General features: G+C 41.5%; 1 protein-coding gene across 1 annotated transcript in view; it reads left to right on the top strand.

Moving 5' to 3' along the window:
- Positions 1-5,790, top strand: part of LOC310927010 (inhibin beta B chain-like) — a gene marked incomplete at both ends in the record, with an annotated part of 15,523 nt that extends 9,733 nt beyond the window's left edge. The window contains one exon of the mRNA XM_083889245.1: positions 4,973-5,790. Coding sequence (XP_083745371.1) covers positions 4,973-5,790 — 818 coding nt within the window. The remainder of the gene's footprint in view (positions 1-4,972) is intronic.
- Between the last annotated feature and the right edge of the window lie 9,309 nt (positions 5,791-15,099).

Genomic DNA, 15,099 nt, shown 5'->3' with positions numbered 1-15,099 from the left:
GGACCAAAAACTGTTTTCCCCAAAAAATTTTAAAATTTTGAACGACATAGTATAGTATGACGTTTTTGTCATATTTTGGACCAAATTTCTTAAAAAAAAAAAAAGAAATTCAAATTTGGGACGACATAGTATTGTACAAGGTTTTTGTCAAATTTTGGACCGACATTTTTTTTGAAAAAAAATTGTCAAATTTGGGACGAACGTACAACGTTTTTGTCAAATTTTGGACAAAAAACCATTGTCCCCCCCCAAATTGTAAAATTTTGAACGACATAGTATAGTATGATGTTTTTGCCAAATTTTGGACCCAAAAAAACAAAAAAAAACAAAAATCACTTTTTGGACGACGTAGTATAGTATCTCGGTTTTGTCAAATTTTGGACGCCATAGTTATTACAAATAAGATTTCTTTCAGTTTTTTTTCTTATTTTTTTCCTTTGGCGGCCCTCAGTCCAATGTTGGGTTCCTAAATTGGCCCTCAGGTATCAAAACTTTGAGAACCCCTGGTTTAGGTGATCGGTCCAAGTGACTTCTTTTGTAGATCTTATCCTGACCAACATGTTCGCCTAATTTCATGTGTCAAGGTGAAACTTTTTATTTGAAATGTTCTGTGTCCAGTCCAGTGACACCACATCAGACTCAAACATGTGCTACTGTTGACTAGTGTGTCAAGTTTCATGAGTGTGTGACCTTCTAACTAGCACAAAGCACAATCTACATTTAAGTCTTTGTGATGTGTAAATACAGTACATTTTGCATGTTGATACAATGATGATACATTTTTCATATATTGTGCAGAGCTAACTATAATCTGTTCTAAACCTCTTCATGTTTTATTCCTCGGCTGTAGCTCGTTGTAGATCGTTCTCTAAAACGAGGCTCCACACTTCTGGAGTCTTCAAGACTATGACTTTGTGACCTTAGGAGAGATACCTAAACTAAAATGGCTCCTGGAAGCTGGAAGAATATGTGCTTTATTGAATGTACGTGTGAAGCTTATCACTTTATCAAGACTAGAAAAAATGCAATTTAAATCCAGATCATTGACCAGTATTCCATGGTTCATAAAGCATTCTCCATCGTGGCTATGAATCAGTAGGGGAAAAATGAGTTAATAAGATGATCGATTTTTTATATTTATTTGTATATTGTTAGGATTTGTTGTTTGTTACAAAACATGATCATTATAAAGCACATGCGTCAAACTCGAGGCCCGGGGGCCAGATGTGGCCCGCCATGTCATTTTATGTGGCCCGCGAGTGATTAATTGGTCTTAAAAATCTGTGCTGCTTTAAAGGGGAAATAAGTAGTTTATAGTGCCATCTAGAGGAGAGGCTGAAATTTACAACAAAGACCTGCTGCTCTGCTCACCGGCAGGCGGGACTTCCTGCTACAAGTAAAGAGACGCTTGTTTTGTTCTCTCGCGTTTGTCCTTTACAGGCTCCGGTAGAAACATGGCGTCTCGCTGCTAACAGTGGCTATGCAACCGCGGTCCGCGGTCATGTTATTTAACATGACTTTTTGAAACACTACGAAAATGAAACAAAAACTATTATACAGCGACTAGACAATGCAGGAGCACATAATATGTATAAAAAAGTGGATTTTGGGTTATATAAACCCATAAATACTACATATTGTACCTTTAAGGCATGCATTGACCATAAACTACATTTCCCACAATGCATGGCGCTTGTGTTACCCGCAAAGTGATGGCATCCTGCCACCAGATCGCAGTGCATCATTGTATATGTATCACGCGACGAGTGAAATTGAATAAGTAGTAAATACAGAAAGTTATTTAGCAATATGTTACAGAGTAGTTGCCTTTATTTTACATTATACTGGGTTACATTTAGTTACATTTATTCTGTATGACGGTTACATCTGGCCCTTTGAGGGTAACCATTATGCTGATTTGGCCCTCAGTGAAAATGAGTTTGACACCCCTGTTGTAAAGGTTTCTCTTTGGCTTTAAAAAAGTTGTTTGGGGTATTTTTGCCTTTTTATAGAGTGAAGGGGGGGAAGATAACCGAATTTATAACCGTGAACCATAACTTGGACTTACTAATAAATACATGCCCTAATTAAAAGTTATTTACAGCCTGACTCCAAATTTCTGCTACTGTATAATCGCAAACACTGGTTTTAGGATCACATTAATCACTGTGTCGAAATGCCAAAACCTGTCAGGGCTGTAACAGTTATCGCTGCCGGCTCTTAACCCATTAGACTTTAGTAAGTGCATGCAGCTCATGAATGAGGAAACAATCACACAAAGTGACTCGCAGCCATTTTCACGTGATCGACCGAAAGAGCCCAGCACTCGCATCCACAGTCAGTGTTATTTTCTGACTCTATCAATGTGTTTATCGCACTGTTGCCGTAATACTCACTGCTGCTTCGACGATGCCTCTCTTTATGAGCTCGTAGCTGTCGAGGCACGCAAGGAGGTGCAGAGCGAAGCGAGCTTAGGCTCTTGTAGCCCCGAGGGGCCTTTAAAGCAATCGCCGGCGCGTCAATCACTTGAGACGGATTTCAGCGTGTACACACTGTACACTTGATACTTCACCCGCAGCCTTTGGTGTCGTGAAGGGCTGATATTTGATGTATGGATGTATACTGTGGGGTTGGATGTGTGCGTGGGTGCGTGCACATGTGTGTGTGCAGAGCTTGAGCTGGCAGCTGACAGGCCGCAGAGCAGAGAGCTGGTCTCAACAGGTCGTGAACGTAAAAGCTGTAGGAAGAGGCATGAGGCGCCGTAAAGAGGGAGGCCCCCCCGTCTTTGGCGGCTACCTGTTGACACCGACGCAGGCTAATCGGTCGGCAAACAAAGTAATTTAGCTGCTTTTTTAAAGGCGGCTGCTCTGCTTGGCCGCATTGTACCAAATCTCCAGAAATAGAAAGCGTTCAAGTTAACCTCGGGGTAATTTAGAAGACATCATTAGGCGATGGTAACATTTTTTTTAAATAGTGCAATAGGGAGAGTCCAGTGCCACCTTAAAGGCCACATTATACTTCTATAATACTTCGAGCCTTCATACTTCTGCGTCGTGGTGACGGACACGCGCTGCAATTTCCCCGCCCGATCAGTAGGGGTCGCTGCGCAAGGTTGTTGTGCTTCTGGCTACAGTGAGCAAATGGTGTCCGAGAGAGAAAGAGAGAGAGAAAGACTGTTGTTGTTGAAACAGTGTCCGTTTCTCACTTTTCTGTGTGACGGAAAGCAGTTTTAAGATAATTTGAGGCGAGAAATTGGCCATTTAGAGTCTAAACATGTGCTGTGTGTGTTAAGATATGACGTATTTATAATTTGGCAGCGGCGTTATCGGCGGGGATCAGCCCCGCCGCGTCTGTGGACGCTCGGTGCTCACTGTGAGCCGGCACAGAGCAGCTTCGCTCGGCCTGTCCTGAGGACCAATCGCAGCTCTTGCCGTCTCCGTTGTCCCTTGACGGAGTGACGGACACTTAAAAAATATTTTCGTGCAGTCGGAGACGACGCAGAGGCTCTTCGACAGGCTCTGCGTAACCTACGCAGAGGACTCTGCGTAACCTACGCAGAGCACTTTTACGCAGAAGTATAAATTGGGCTTTAAGCCTACCCAGGATCTCTTCTTTGTGGCGCTGTAAGAAAGTGGCCAGTGTCATGTAAATTGATTTTATTATTGCCTCATCATGCTTTTTTGCAGCAAGGTCCACGCATTTCAATGGTGGGCTGCAGCACGGCTGCCTCCCTCTGCCTTGCTGTGGGCTTTGTGCTGTCACTCTAAGGGTGCTTGCACCGGGAGGAGGAGGAGGAGGACAAGTGGGGGGTGGGGTTCAGGTTGGGCAGTAATAGCGAACTCAGTGAACCCCCCCCCCCCCACCCACCCCCTCCTCCCCAAGAAGGAGGAGACCTCGGCTCCAGGTCCGCCACCAGCCTCCCACCTTTTTCCACTTGCATCCTTCCTTCTTTTCCTTCATCTTCCTTTTTCTGTGCCCCCCCCCCCCCTCTCACGCACACATACACACACACACACACACACACACACACACACACACACACACACACACACACACACACACACACACACACACACACACACACACTCTCTCCCTCCCTTTTGGCCCTGTCACTTACAAAACTCGATCATAGGCCAACTGGGCCTGATCCCAGCGCTGGTTTGTCACAGCTGGCCTATCGCAGACTGTGACAGAGATCAGCTGACACAGTGATTGAGGGCGAACGTTGAAAACAAGGGGGGGGGGGGTGGAGGTGTGGGGGGGTTAACAGAGTTTTACAGAGCAATCTGTGCCATTCTTGGTTAGCAGGTGGGGAGGGTGGGGGTGATGGTGGCAGGGTGTGTGTGTGTGTCTATGTGTGCTAATGCGGTGTGTGCGTTTAATGTGTGCAATAGGGCCGAGCCGATACGATACTCAGTATGATAATGGTTAGAGCTGCAACTAACGATTATTTTGGTAATCGATTAATCGGTCGATTATTCTCTGGATTAATCGATGAATCGTTTAGTTCATAAAATGTTAAAAAACGTTGATCAATGTTCGTCAAACCTGGAAATGACGATAAATATTCACATTTAAGAAGCTGAAACAATCCGAAATCTTGTTTTAATCATGAAAAAAGCTTCAAACCGATTATCGATCATCAAAATAGTTGACGATTAATTTAGTAATCGATTAATAATCGATTAATCGATAAATCGTTTCAGCTCTAGTAATGGTCTGACACTGGTCGAAAGGTTAGATATTGGGGAAAAAGGTCAATGAAAGCATGGATACAATCCTGAAAGCCAGAATATCACTCATATCATTCACAGGCACAGACTGAAGGGTTATTTGATTATTTGAAATAAAATAAATAATTAAAAATAACACCAACGAGCACCGAGGTGATACTCAAGTTGACGGCGTAGGGATCACTATCGAACACAAACAAGTTATTAAACTATTCCTCTGTTTATCCCGTCTCTAACAGATGGACACGCATCAGCCAAGCCCAGTCTGTACTTCCTCATTTCCAACGAGGGCAACCAGAACCTGTTTGTGTCCCAGGCCAACCTCTGGCTCTATTTCCGCGTGCTGCCGGCCGGTCCTGAGAAGGGCCTACGGAGGAAAGTGACGGTCAAGATCCTCTGCCGGGAACCCGGGGCTTCAAGCGGCACAGAGGGAAGCCCAGGTGGCGGAGAGGCAACGGGCCGCTGGACCCTGGTGGAGAAGAGGGTGGACCTGAAGCGCAACGGCTGGCACACGTTCCCCCTATCGGAAGCGGTGCGGGCCGTGTTCGGGAAGGGCAACCGGAGGCAGGACCTCGAGGTCCACTGCGACGGCTGCGAGACGGCGGGCGTGGCTCCGGTGCTGGTCGACCCGGGCGACCCGTCCCACCGGCCCTTCCTGGTGGTGCGCGCGCGGCAGGTGGACGGCAAGCACCACATCCGCAAGCGGGGGCTGGAGTGCGACGGCGCCAGCGGCGGCCTGTGCTGCCGGCAGCAGTTCTACATAGACTTCCGTCTCATCGGGTGGAATGACTGGATCATTGCGCCGGCGGGTTATTACGGCAACTACTGCGAGGGCAGCTGCCCGGCCTACATGGCCGGAGTGCCGGGCTCGGCCTCTTCCTTCCACACGGCGGTGGTGAACCAGTACCGCATGAGAGGGATGAGCCCCGGCTCGGTCAACTCCTGCTGCATCCCCACCAAGCTCAGTACTATGTCCATGCTCTACTTCGACGACGAGTACAACATCGTCAAGAGGGACGTGCCCAACATGATCGTAGAGGAGTGTGGCTGCGCTTGACCTCCGCACGTTGACCCTTCAACTATCTGAACTGGGCCTTTTTGTACAAACGGGACGTTATCGTACGGTACACATATACGTTTATATCTATACCTGCCGTATGTTGCGAGCAACGCACACGTAGCATAAACAACAACACTGGTGCAGTCCAGCGAACGCAAAAGTATCAGTGTTGTGTTTGTGTAAGTGTGTGTGTTATTTATCAGACTTGCACAAACAGTGGAATGAGAAGGGAACATTATCACCAAAATGATATATATATCTATTTTTTTGTTCTAGTTTGCCATTTCTAGTCAAAAAAAAAAGTTTAAAATTCTACTACTACTACTACTAATAATAATAATAATTATTATTATAATAATAATGGCTTGTCAACTCCTCTTGAATGAAGATAAAAACAAATAAAAGCGCTTAAGGAAAGTGACAGGATCAGCCAGGAACACGATTGGCTCCACCCCCTTCCTCCAAACCCCCCCCTGAAATAATGAAAGCACACGACAGACTTTTTTTTTTGTTCTTCATCTTGTAAAGCACTGACAATTCATTAGCTTATGAAATTCCAGAACACCAGCACTTCACTACTATGCCGACGGACACAGTCCGACCGTCCTCTCTGGTGGAACTCTGGCGGCGGCGGCGGCGACGCTTAATGCCTCGCAGGATTTAACACAGAGCGACAGACTCTCTTGCTTATTGACTAAACAGCCCCATCAACCTCAACCTCCTGCCTGTCAAGAGTGCTGCAGGCCCTGCTACTATGACAACTAGGCGAAGATAGATCTCATAAGTGCACTTCAACTTGTGCAGTGGGAGCAACAGAGACACACATAGAACAGAGAACTTCTTCTTCTTCTTCTTCCTGGACCCAGAAGAGTCAGACGGGGGGGCCCAACGAACAAAAACACTCAAATTTTGGGGCCCAGTGTGTCGCCACGGTGCAGTGTAGCACTTGCAGAAACTGAAATGCACACACCCTGAATAGCACTTGTATAAAAAAAACGCCTTCCAAGGGGGGGTACCGAGTGTCCTGTCATATCGCTAAACAAGTGCCACACGAGCTATGCAATGTACAGTAACGTATACCCATACTCAACATTCTCTATTAGACTGAATCCTCTTTTTCCGTCTCTCTCTCTCTCTTCTTCTTCAGTCCTCAACTCTTTATCAATACTTGAAATGTAATCTTTCGCTTCCTTTTCCAAAGCGAATGATTGTTTGTGACGTTTGCACTGAAAAGTTGCAGGATTAGTGAAACAAAAACTGCCATTGAAATGTTATTTTTATAGAAGAAAATTTAATTTTTTTTGTTCAAATGTATTTTAATTAATGGAACCAAAGAGGCCAAGATTTTTAGCGATTGTACATGAAGATGGCGAGGCCATTGACTTAAGATGTACAATACTTTTTTTTTTTTGATTATTTGCAAAAACAACGGCCTACCACTGTATCAGGGTACAATATATGATTTTAATTTCTTAGCTCGAGTTTCATTCTCTGTTTTTTTTTTTTTTTTTTTTTTGTACAATAAGCAACATTTCATTTTCATCTTTAATTCTTTTTTTGTTTCAGTTTTCTATTTAATAATTATTTTTAGTTTCTGTACACGAATCATTTAGTCAAATACATTTCATCTGTACAGTTTATGTAAAATAAAATGTTTTCTTAAATATAAGATAAGACTTTGTTGTCCCTCGCCCGGAATGTATTCTCGGACGTGAGTAAACTAATAGTCATCTCTGTACGATGGTGGCTCAGCGGTAGACTGAGTCACCTTTTAACTGGAAGGGACTGGGTTTGATTCCCAGTTCTGCTCAACATGTCGATGTGTTCTTGGGCAAGATGTTTCTCTTGATGGCTGTGGTGGCAGCGTGTGATTGGGTATAAATAATGTGTGATAAGAGAATGAAAGATGAAGTGTAAAGCAGCTTTAGTGTGTGAACGGGTATGAAAGACAGAAAATGTACATATACACAGTGAAAAAACAAAACAGGTGGATAACTTAAAGGGACAATATGTAGTATTTATGGGTTTATATAACCCAAAATCCACTTTTTTATACATATTATGTGCTCCTGCATTGTCTAGTCGCTGTATAATAGTTTTTGTTTCATTTTCGTAGTGTTTCAAAAAGTCATGGTTGCATAGCCACTGTTAGCAGCGAGACGCCATGTTTCTACCGGAGCCTGTAAGGACAAACGCGAGAGAACAAATCAAATCGTCTCTTTACTTGTAGCAGGAAGTCCCGCCTCCACTCTCTCCGCTTCGTCTGCTACGGGCCGCGGTAGCTCGCTAAAAGCTATCGCATTTATTTATAGGAAAACGTTTATATTTTTATGTCTGAAACAAATGTTTGAGCCTGAAAACAGATTTTGAGCTTTGGTTTCATTCTATAATACTGTTTTAAAATCTATGAAGGTTTGAAATTTGAGAGTGTTTAAACAGAGAGAAATGTGAAAAAATGTTAATTCCTGCCTGAGAAAACAATATAAAGTATGTGGTGAGGGGTTTTATAGCTTTAAAACAGGGGTTCTCAAAGTTTTGATACCTGAGGGCCAATTTAGGAACCCAACATTGGACTGAGGGCCTCCAAAGGAATAAAAACAGAAATAAATCCCATTTGTAATCATTGTAATGACCAGATTGCAGTTCTACAGTTTAGCGTTAAGTAATATAAGCGTTAATATAATGTAATTTAAGCATTAATAGAATAACGCTTTATAATTTACTGGGTAATTACCCAGTATTTTGGCCATTGTTCTTACCTTCTAATTACAAGTTAATACCAAGAAACACATTTCTGTTACCATATATTTATTGGGTAAATAGCTAGTAATTGGGGGCTGTAGCTAACTGCTTATTACCAGCTTATAACCCAATAATACACTCAAATTCACTATATAGAAACCATTTAAATACCCAGTATTTTTGTTTACACTTCTGTATCCAGTAATGTCCAATAAACATTTAACAAGCTTAGTAGCTCCTGGATTAAAACTATCAACTGTAATTCACTGCGGGCCGCCAGAAATGTGTGCGGGCCGCACTTTGAGAACCAATGCTTTAAAACATATATAATAAATGTAAAAAAATAAAGCAAAATACTTCGATTTTTGCCTATTGCGGGTTATTTTTTTTTTATGTAACCCCCACGATAAACGAGGGACCAGTGTATACAGTAAAACTTACTCATATACAATCAAACTAAATAATATGGCACATACAGGACCATAATGTGGGACCACCCGCACACATCAAAGGACAACCCGTGATGGCAAACCGTAATGTTAAATGTTGCACAGATATCCTACTAAATATATATCTCCTCAAAACAACAAACCATACTGCACATTCTTCATTAAACCATAAACTTCATGTTGCAACTTCTCTTCAGTGCCACAAGACTTTTGTGTTTTTGTCTTGATGAGAAATGGGTTGTGTATGAAGCTGTCAATCTCTCTCCCTCCTCTCGCTCTCTCTCTCTCCGATGGAAGGTTCTTTGGCTTGACATCTCATGGAACAAAAAGGTGGGGCTACAATTGATGAGTGCGGGCAAGAAAAACACACGCACTTCGGTCTCGTTCTCTGCTGGTTGAAACAAATAATGTAATAATGTCTCACTGCTGTTTTCTGCCAGGACTGAGTGTCTCTGAGGCTGAGGCTTCAGAGCAATAATTACAATTGTGGTTAAGAGATTCACTGGCATCCATCACATGCTGCCAGCACACCCAGCGTCACAAACCGGAGCTACTCGATTCCTTTTCGGCTCCACGCCGATGATTGTGTAATATTCGTTTGTGCCTTGGTGCAGCCTGGCCTTTCAGATAAAACAAAACAACAAAAAAACTTTACTATTTTTCTGAGAACCATGGAAAACATGTTTGTTTTGTGCATGAAAAAAAAATGCTTGAATCCCTAAAGCCCAATTTATACTTCTGCGTAAAGTGCTCTACGTAAGTTACGCAGAGTCCTCTGCGTCGACGCAGAGCCTGTCGAAGAGCCTCTGCGTCGTCTCCGACTGCACAAAATATTTTTTAAGTGTCCGTCACTCCGTCAAGGGACAACGGAGACGGCAAGAGCTGCGATTGGTCCTCAGGACAGGCCGAGCGAAGCTGCTATGTGCCGGCTCACAGTGAGCACCGAGCGTCCACAGAGGCTGAGCTGATCCCCGCCGATAACGTCCGCTGCCAAACTATAAATACGTCATATCTTAACACACACAGCACATGTTTAGACTCTAAATGGCCAATTTCTCGCCTCAAATTATCTTAAAACTGCGTTCCGTCACACAGAAAAGTGACAAACGGCCACTGTTTCAACAACAACAGTCTTTCTCTCTTTCTTTCTCAGACGCCATTGCTCACTGTAGCCAGAAGCACAACAACCTTGCACAGCGACCCCTACTGATCGGGCGGGATATTGCAGCGCGTGTCCGGCGCAGTCGGATAACGCATTACGCAGTCGGAGAAGTATAATGTGGCCTTAACCCTAACCCAGTATTTAAATTTATTTACCTACCATATGTGTGTCAGTATTCTCATCTAGGGGTGTATGGGTCAATGGTGGTGTGTCACATAAAATGAGAAGATGATGACCACAGTTAGAGTTAAGCGGCAATGTCTGTAGGACATCGGCTGCAAAGACAACACAACACAAGGAGGATTGTTTCAGATTGCTAGAGAGCAGGAACATTTCAAGGGATTTTGAAGGCCCCAGGCAAAATGTGCCCATTGATCCAAATTGAAGAAGAATAACAAGAACTAGTTATTGTTAGCATTGAAATTGAAAACCAAACATTTGTTTCACTCAGGACCACTCTGTCAAGAAATTAGTTTTATTTACTATTGCATGAAATACATTTTGGCGGTATGCCCTGTTCTGGGAGCCCCCTGCCCTTCCACGTTCAAACGTGGAAAGCCCAAGGCAGGGAGAGCTGCATTAAAACCACCCACGGCGCAATAGAACTGAACCAACATCAATGACAAGACATTTATAAGTCAGAAGTATGAGGGGGTGAAGGGGTGGAGGTGAGTGGCAAAAAAGAAAAAGCCACTGGCAGTAGTTTGGCAAAGGTAGTTTAAATAAGCACTCTGAATGATCTACACCATTGGTTCTCAAAGCGCAGAAACATTTCTGGCGGCCCGCAATGGATTACAGTTGATAGTTTTAATCCAGGAGCGACTAAGCTTGTTAAATGTTTATTGGACATTACTGGATACAGACCAATGTATAGTGTAAACTGTACAACTGTTTTTACTATGTCATCAAATGTTGGATGACATAGTGACACAGTATAGTATGACTTTTTTGTCAAATTTTGGAATTGAAATTTTTTCCCCAAAAACTGTAAAATTTTGAACCACATTTTTTCCCAAAAAATGTGGTTCAAAATTTTACAGTCAAATTTGGGACGGCATATATGTAATTTTTGTCAAATTGTGGACCAAATTTTTTTTGAAAAAAATTGTCAAAATTTTGGACCAAAAACTTTTCCCCCAAAAAATTGTAAAATCTTGAAAGACATAGTATAGTATGACGTTTTTGTCAAATTTTGGATCAAAATTTGTTTTTCAAAAAAATTGTCACATTTTGGACAACATAGTATAGTATGTCGTTTTTGTCAAATTTTGGAGCAGCAAACGAACCAAAATTGGCCCGATTGACGTTTCATCAATGTGTTTATATCTTCCTGTAGAAAAGCGCCAATTTTGACTCACTATGGAGCAACACGTTCGCACGTTGCTACTTGCTCTGATATTCGTTTATTACATTCTCTGTATTGGCCATTTTTGGCAAAATATCCAATTTGAGAATGAGTCGCGGCTGCGTCTGGAGAAACAATCTGCTGATGCGGCGGAGTCGGCGAAGACGTATAGCGCGTCATTTCAGGCAGAGGAGACGCGCTATTTTCATGAACGTGGTCGTGCTAACTATTAGACGAAGATTGCTCGAAAGACCTACAAGGTAGGCTATGTCCATGGCATTTACTGCAGAATATGGTTTGAACCCGAGTTTGCGTTCTCACCAGAGGGACCGCACCAGAGTCTGACATTTGGTGCGGAGTCAAGCGGACCGAGACCACCTCTCTTTTTAGCGGTCTCGGTCCTCTTGATTTGGTGCGGACCCGAGTGCGATTGATGCTTTCACACCAACGAAAACGAAACGAACTAGAGTTTTTGGTATCGAATGGATCGTTTGGTGCGCACCAACTGCTGTTGGTGTGAAAGCACCCTAAGAAACCAAATAAAATGAATCAAATATAATTTATTGTCCCGGGTGCAGAGACATACAACTAAGGTGGTATCATTTGCATGATTTAAATAACTCACAGGCCACACTGCGGAATAGTGGCTAGCACTGTTTTGCTGCAAAAAAAAAAGACCCTGGTTTGTGACCTGGTTTGAGCGAGGACTGGTGTGCCAGATGTGCAGATGTGAATGACAACACGGAGGCTGTAACCTGAATAGTTGTTCATCTCTGTATACTGGCCAAGACCTGTTAGTGTAAACAAGCCTTGCAAGATCAAGAGGTCTCGTGAAAATCCTGTATCTCGCACTGCATACCCCCCCCCCCCCCCCTCGCCAGGTACTGGTTATAAGATCAAGGCGGCAATAGTGCTAATTTACAAGTGCATCATGGCAGAGCCACAGTAAAAAGATGCAGATAAAACTGTTGTTGGCAAAAGAAGCAAGGAAGAGAAAAATGTCTGACCTAGCGAGGGGGGCACACACTATATAATGGAGAGAATTGAAAAAACACAAAAGAGGGTAAGCTTGGTTGTAATGTCCTAATGTGTTTAATGAAACATTATTTTCCAACATCTGATCTTTTCTTAGCTCTAACCGGTTGATTTTGTGCCAAAACCTAACCATAGGTTACTCACTGTGCCCAAACCTAACCACATTCATGAACAGAAAGACATATCAGTATCCGTAATTCTGCCAAAAGTGACACCGAGTGGTTAAAACACTTGCACAACATGTAAATAATAGACATTTGAGCGTATATTTATCAGTGGTTTACAGAAATGTACAATGGCAACATCTGACTCTGCGACTCAACATGCACATACTGTACATGCATATATTCATTGTGTTACATAAGAGTGGTTTTCCCCCTTCTTTCAACGTTGGTTTCTCAAGGTAGGTTTAGCAGTGTGTCAACAACTTTGTGCAACCGTATAAGGCATGTCAGACTGAATGTCTGGCCGCCCGTGCCAACACCTACCAACAGCCAGGTATCATGTAATGTTTCTGTGAGACTCACATCAAAACACATCATGTGTCGCTGTAACATATCAGCCCGATAATTGCTCGAAATGCATCCATTAGGATGTGCCAAGGAGTGCTGTGAGATTTGTTTGCCTGCAGGGCAAATAGCATGTCGGGGAGGGATCGGTATAAATAACCTTACCTGTAGCTGGTTGGGTGAGTCAGCAGCAGCAGCAGTAAGAAAATAAGAGATGGAAAACAAACCAATTTTCTTGTATGCAAATTACATTCAGGTAATTGAAGAACAGAAATACCACGGTTGGTGTAGTGCATTGGTTCTCAAAGTGCGGCCCGGGGGCCAATGGCGGCCCACAGAAGCATTTCTGGCGGCCCCGCAATGAATTACACTTGATAGTTTTAATCCAGGAGCTACTAAGCTTGTTAAATGTTTATTGGACATTACTGGATACAGACCAATAAGTGTAAACTGTACAACTGTATTTACTATGTCATCAAATGTTGGATGACATAGTGACACAGTATAGTATGACTTTTTTGTCAAATTTTGGCATTTAAATTTTTTCCCCAAAGACTGTAAAAAAGAAAAATTGAAAAAAATTGACAAATTTGGGACGACGTTGTACAACGTTTTTGTCAAATTTTGGACCAAAAACTTTTTCCCCAAAAAATTGTAAAATTTTAAAAGACATAGTATAGTATGACGTTTTTGTAACATTTTGGACCAAATTTTTTTTGAAAAAAATTGTCAAATTTGGGACGACATAGTATTGTACAACATTTGTGTCAAATTTTGGACCAAATTTGTTTTTGAATTTTTTTTTTCAAATTTGGGACGACATAGTATTGTACAACATTTGTGTCAAATTTTGGACCAAATTTGTTTTTGAATTTTTTTTTTCAAATTTGGGACGACATAGTATTGTACAACATTTTTGTCAAATTTTGGACCAAATTTGTTTTTTTTTGTTTTTTTCAAATTTGGGACGACATAGTATTGTACAACATTTTTGTCAAATTTTGGACCAAATTTGTTTTTTTTTTCAAATTTGGGACGACATAGTATTGTACAACATTTTTGTAAAATTTTGGACCAAATTTGTTTTTGAATTGTTTTTTCAAATTTGGGACGACATAGTATTGTACAACATTTTTGTCAAATTTTGGACCAAATTTGTTTTTGAATTTTTTTTTCAAATTTGGGACGACAGTATTGTACAACATTTTTGTCAAATTTTGGACCAAATTTGTTTTTGAATTTTTTTTTCAAATTTGGGACGACATAGTTTTGTACAACATTTTTGTCAAATTTTGGACCAAATTTGTTTTTGAATTTTTTTTTCAAATTTGGGACGACATAGTATTGTACAACATTTTTGTCAAATTTTGGACCAAATTTGTTTTTGAATTTTTTTTTCAAATTTGGGACGACATAGTATTGTACAACATTTTTGTCAAATTTTGGACCAAATTTGTTTTTGAATTGTTTTTTCAAATTTGGGACGACATAGTATTGTACAACATTTTTGTCAAATTTTGGACCAAATTTGTTTTTGAATTTTTTTTTCAAATTTGGGACGACAGTATTGTACAACATTTTTGTCAAATTTTGGACCAAATTTGTTTTTGAATTTTTTTTTCAAATTTGGGACGACATAGTATTGTACAACATTTTTGTCAAATTTTGGACCAAATTTGTTTTTTTTTGTTTTTTTCAAATTTGGGACGACATAGTATTGTACAACATTTTTGTCAAATTTTGGACCAAATTTGTTTTTTTTTTCAAATTTGGGACGACATAGTATTGTACAACATTTTTGTAAAATTTTGGACCAAATTTGTTTTTGAATTGTTTTTTCAAATTTGGGACAACATAGTATTGTACAACATTTTTGTCAAATTTTGGACCAAATTTGTTTTTGAATTTTTTTTTCAAATTTGGGACGACAGTATTGTATGCAAATTACATTCAGGTAATTGAAGAACAGAAATACCACGGTTGGTGTAGTGCATTGGTTCTCAAAGTGCGGCCCGGGGGCCAATGGCGGCCCACAGAAGCATTTCTGGCGGCCCCGCAATGAAT

Source organism: Microchirus variegatus (genome assembly GCF_963457635.1).
Source record: "Microchirus variegatus genome assembly, chromosome: 5".
NCBI classification, from domain to species: domain Eukaryota; kingdom Metazoa; phylum Chordata; class Actinopteri; order Pleuronectiformes; family Soleidae; genus Microchirus; species Microchirus variegatus.
Note: the sequence above shows the minus strand (reverse complement) of the source record. Positions and strands in the feature narration are given on the sequence as shown.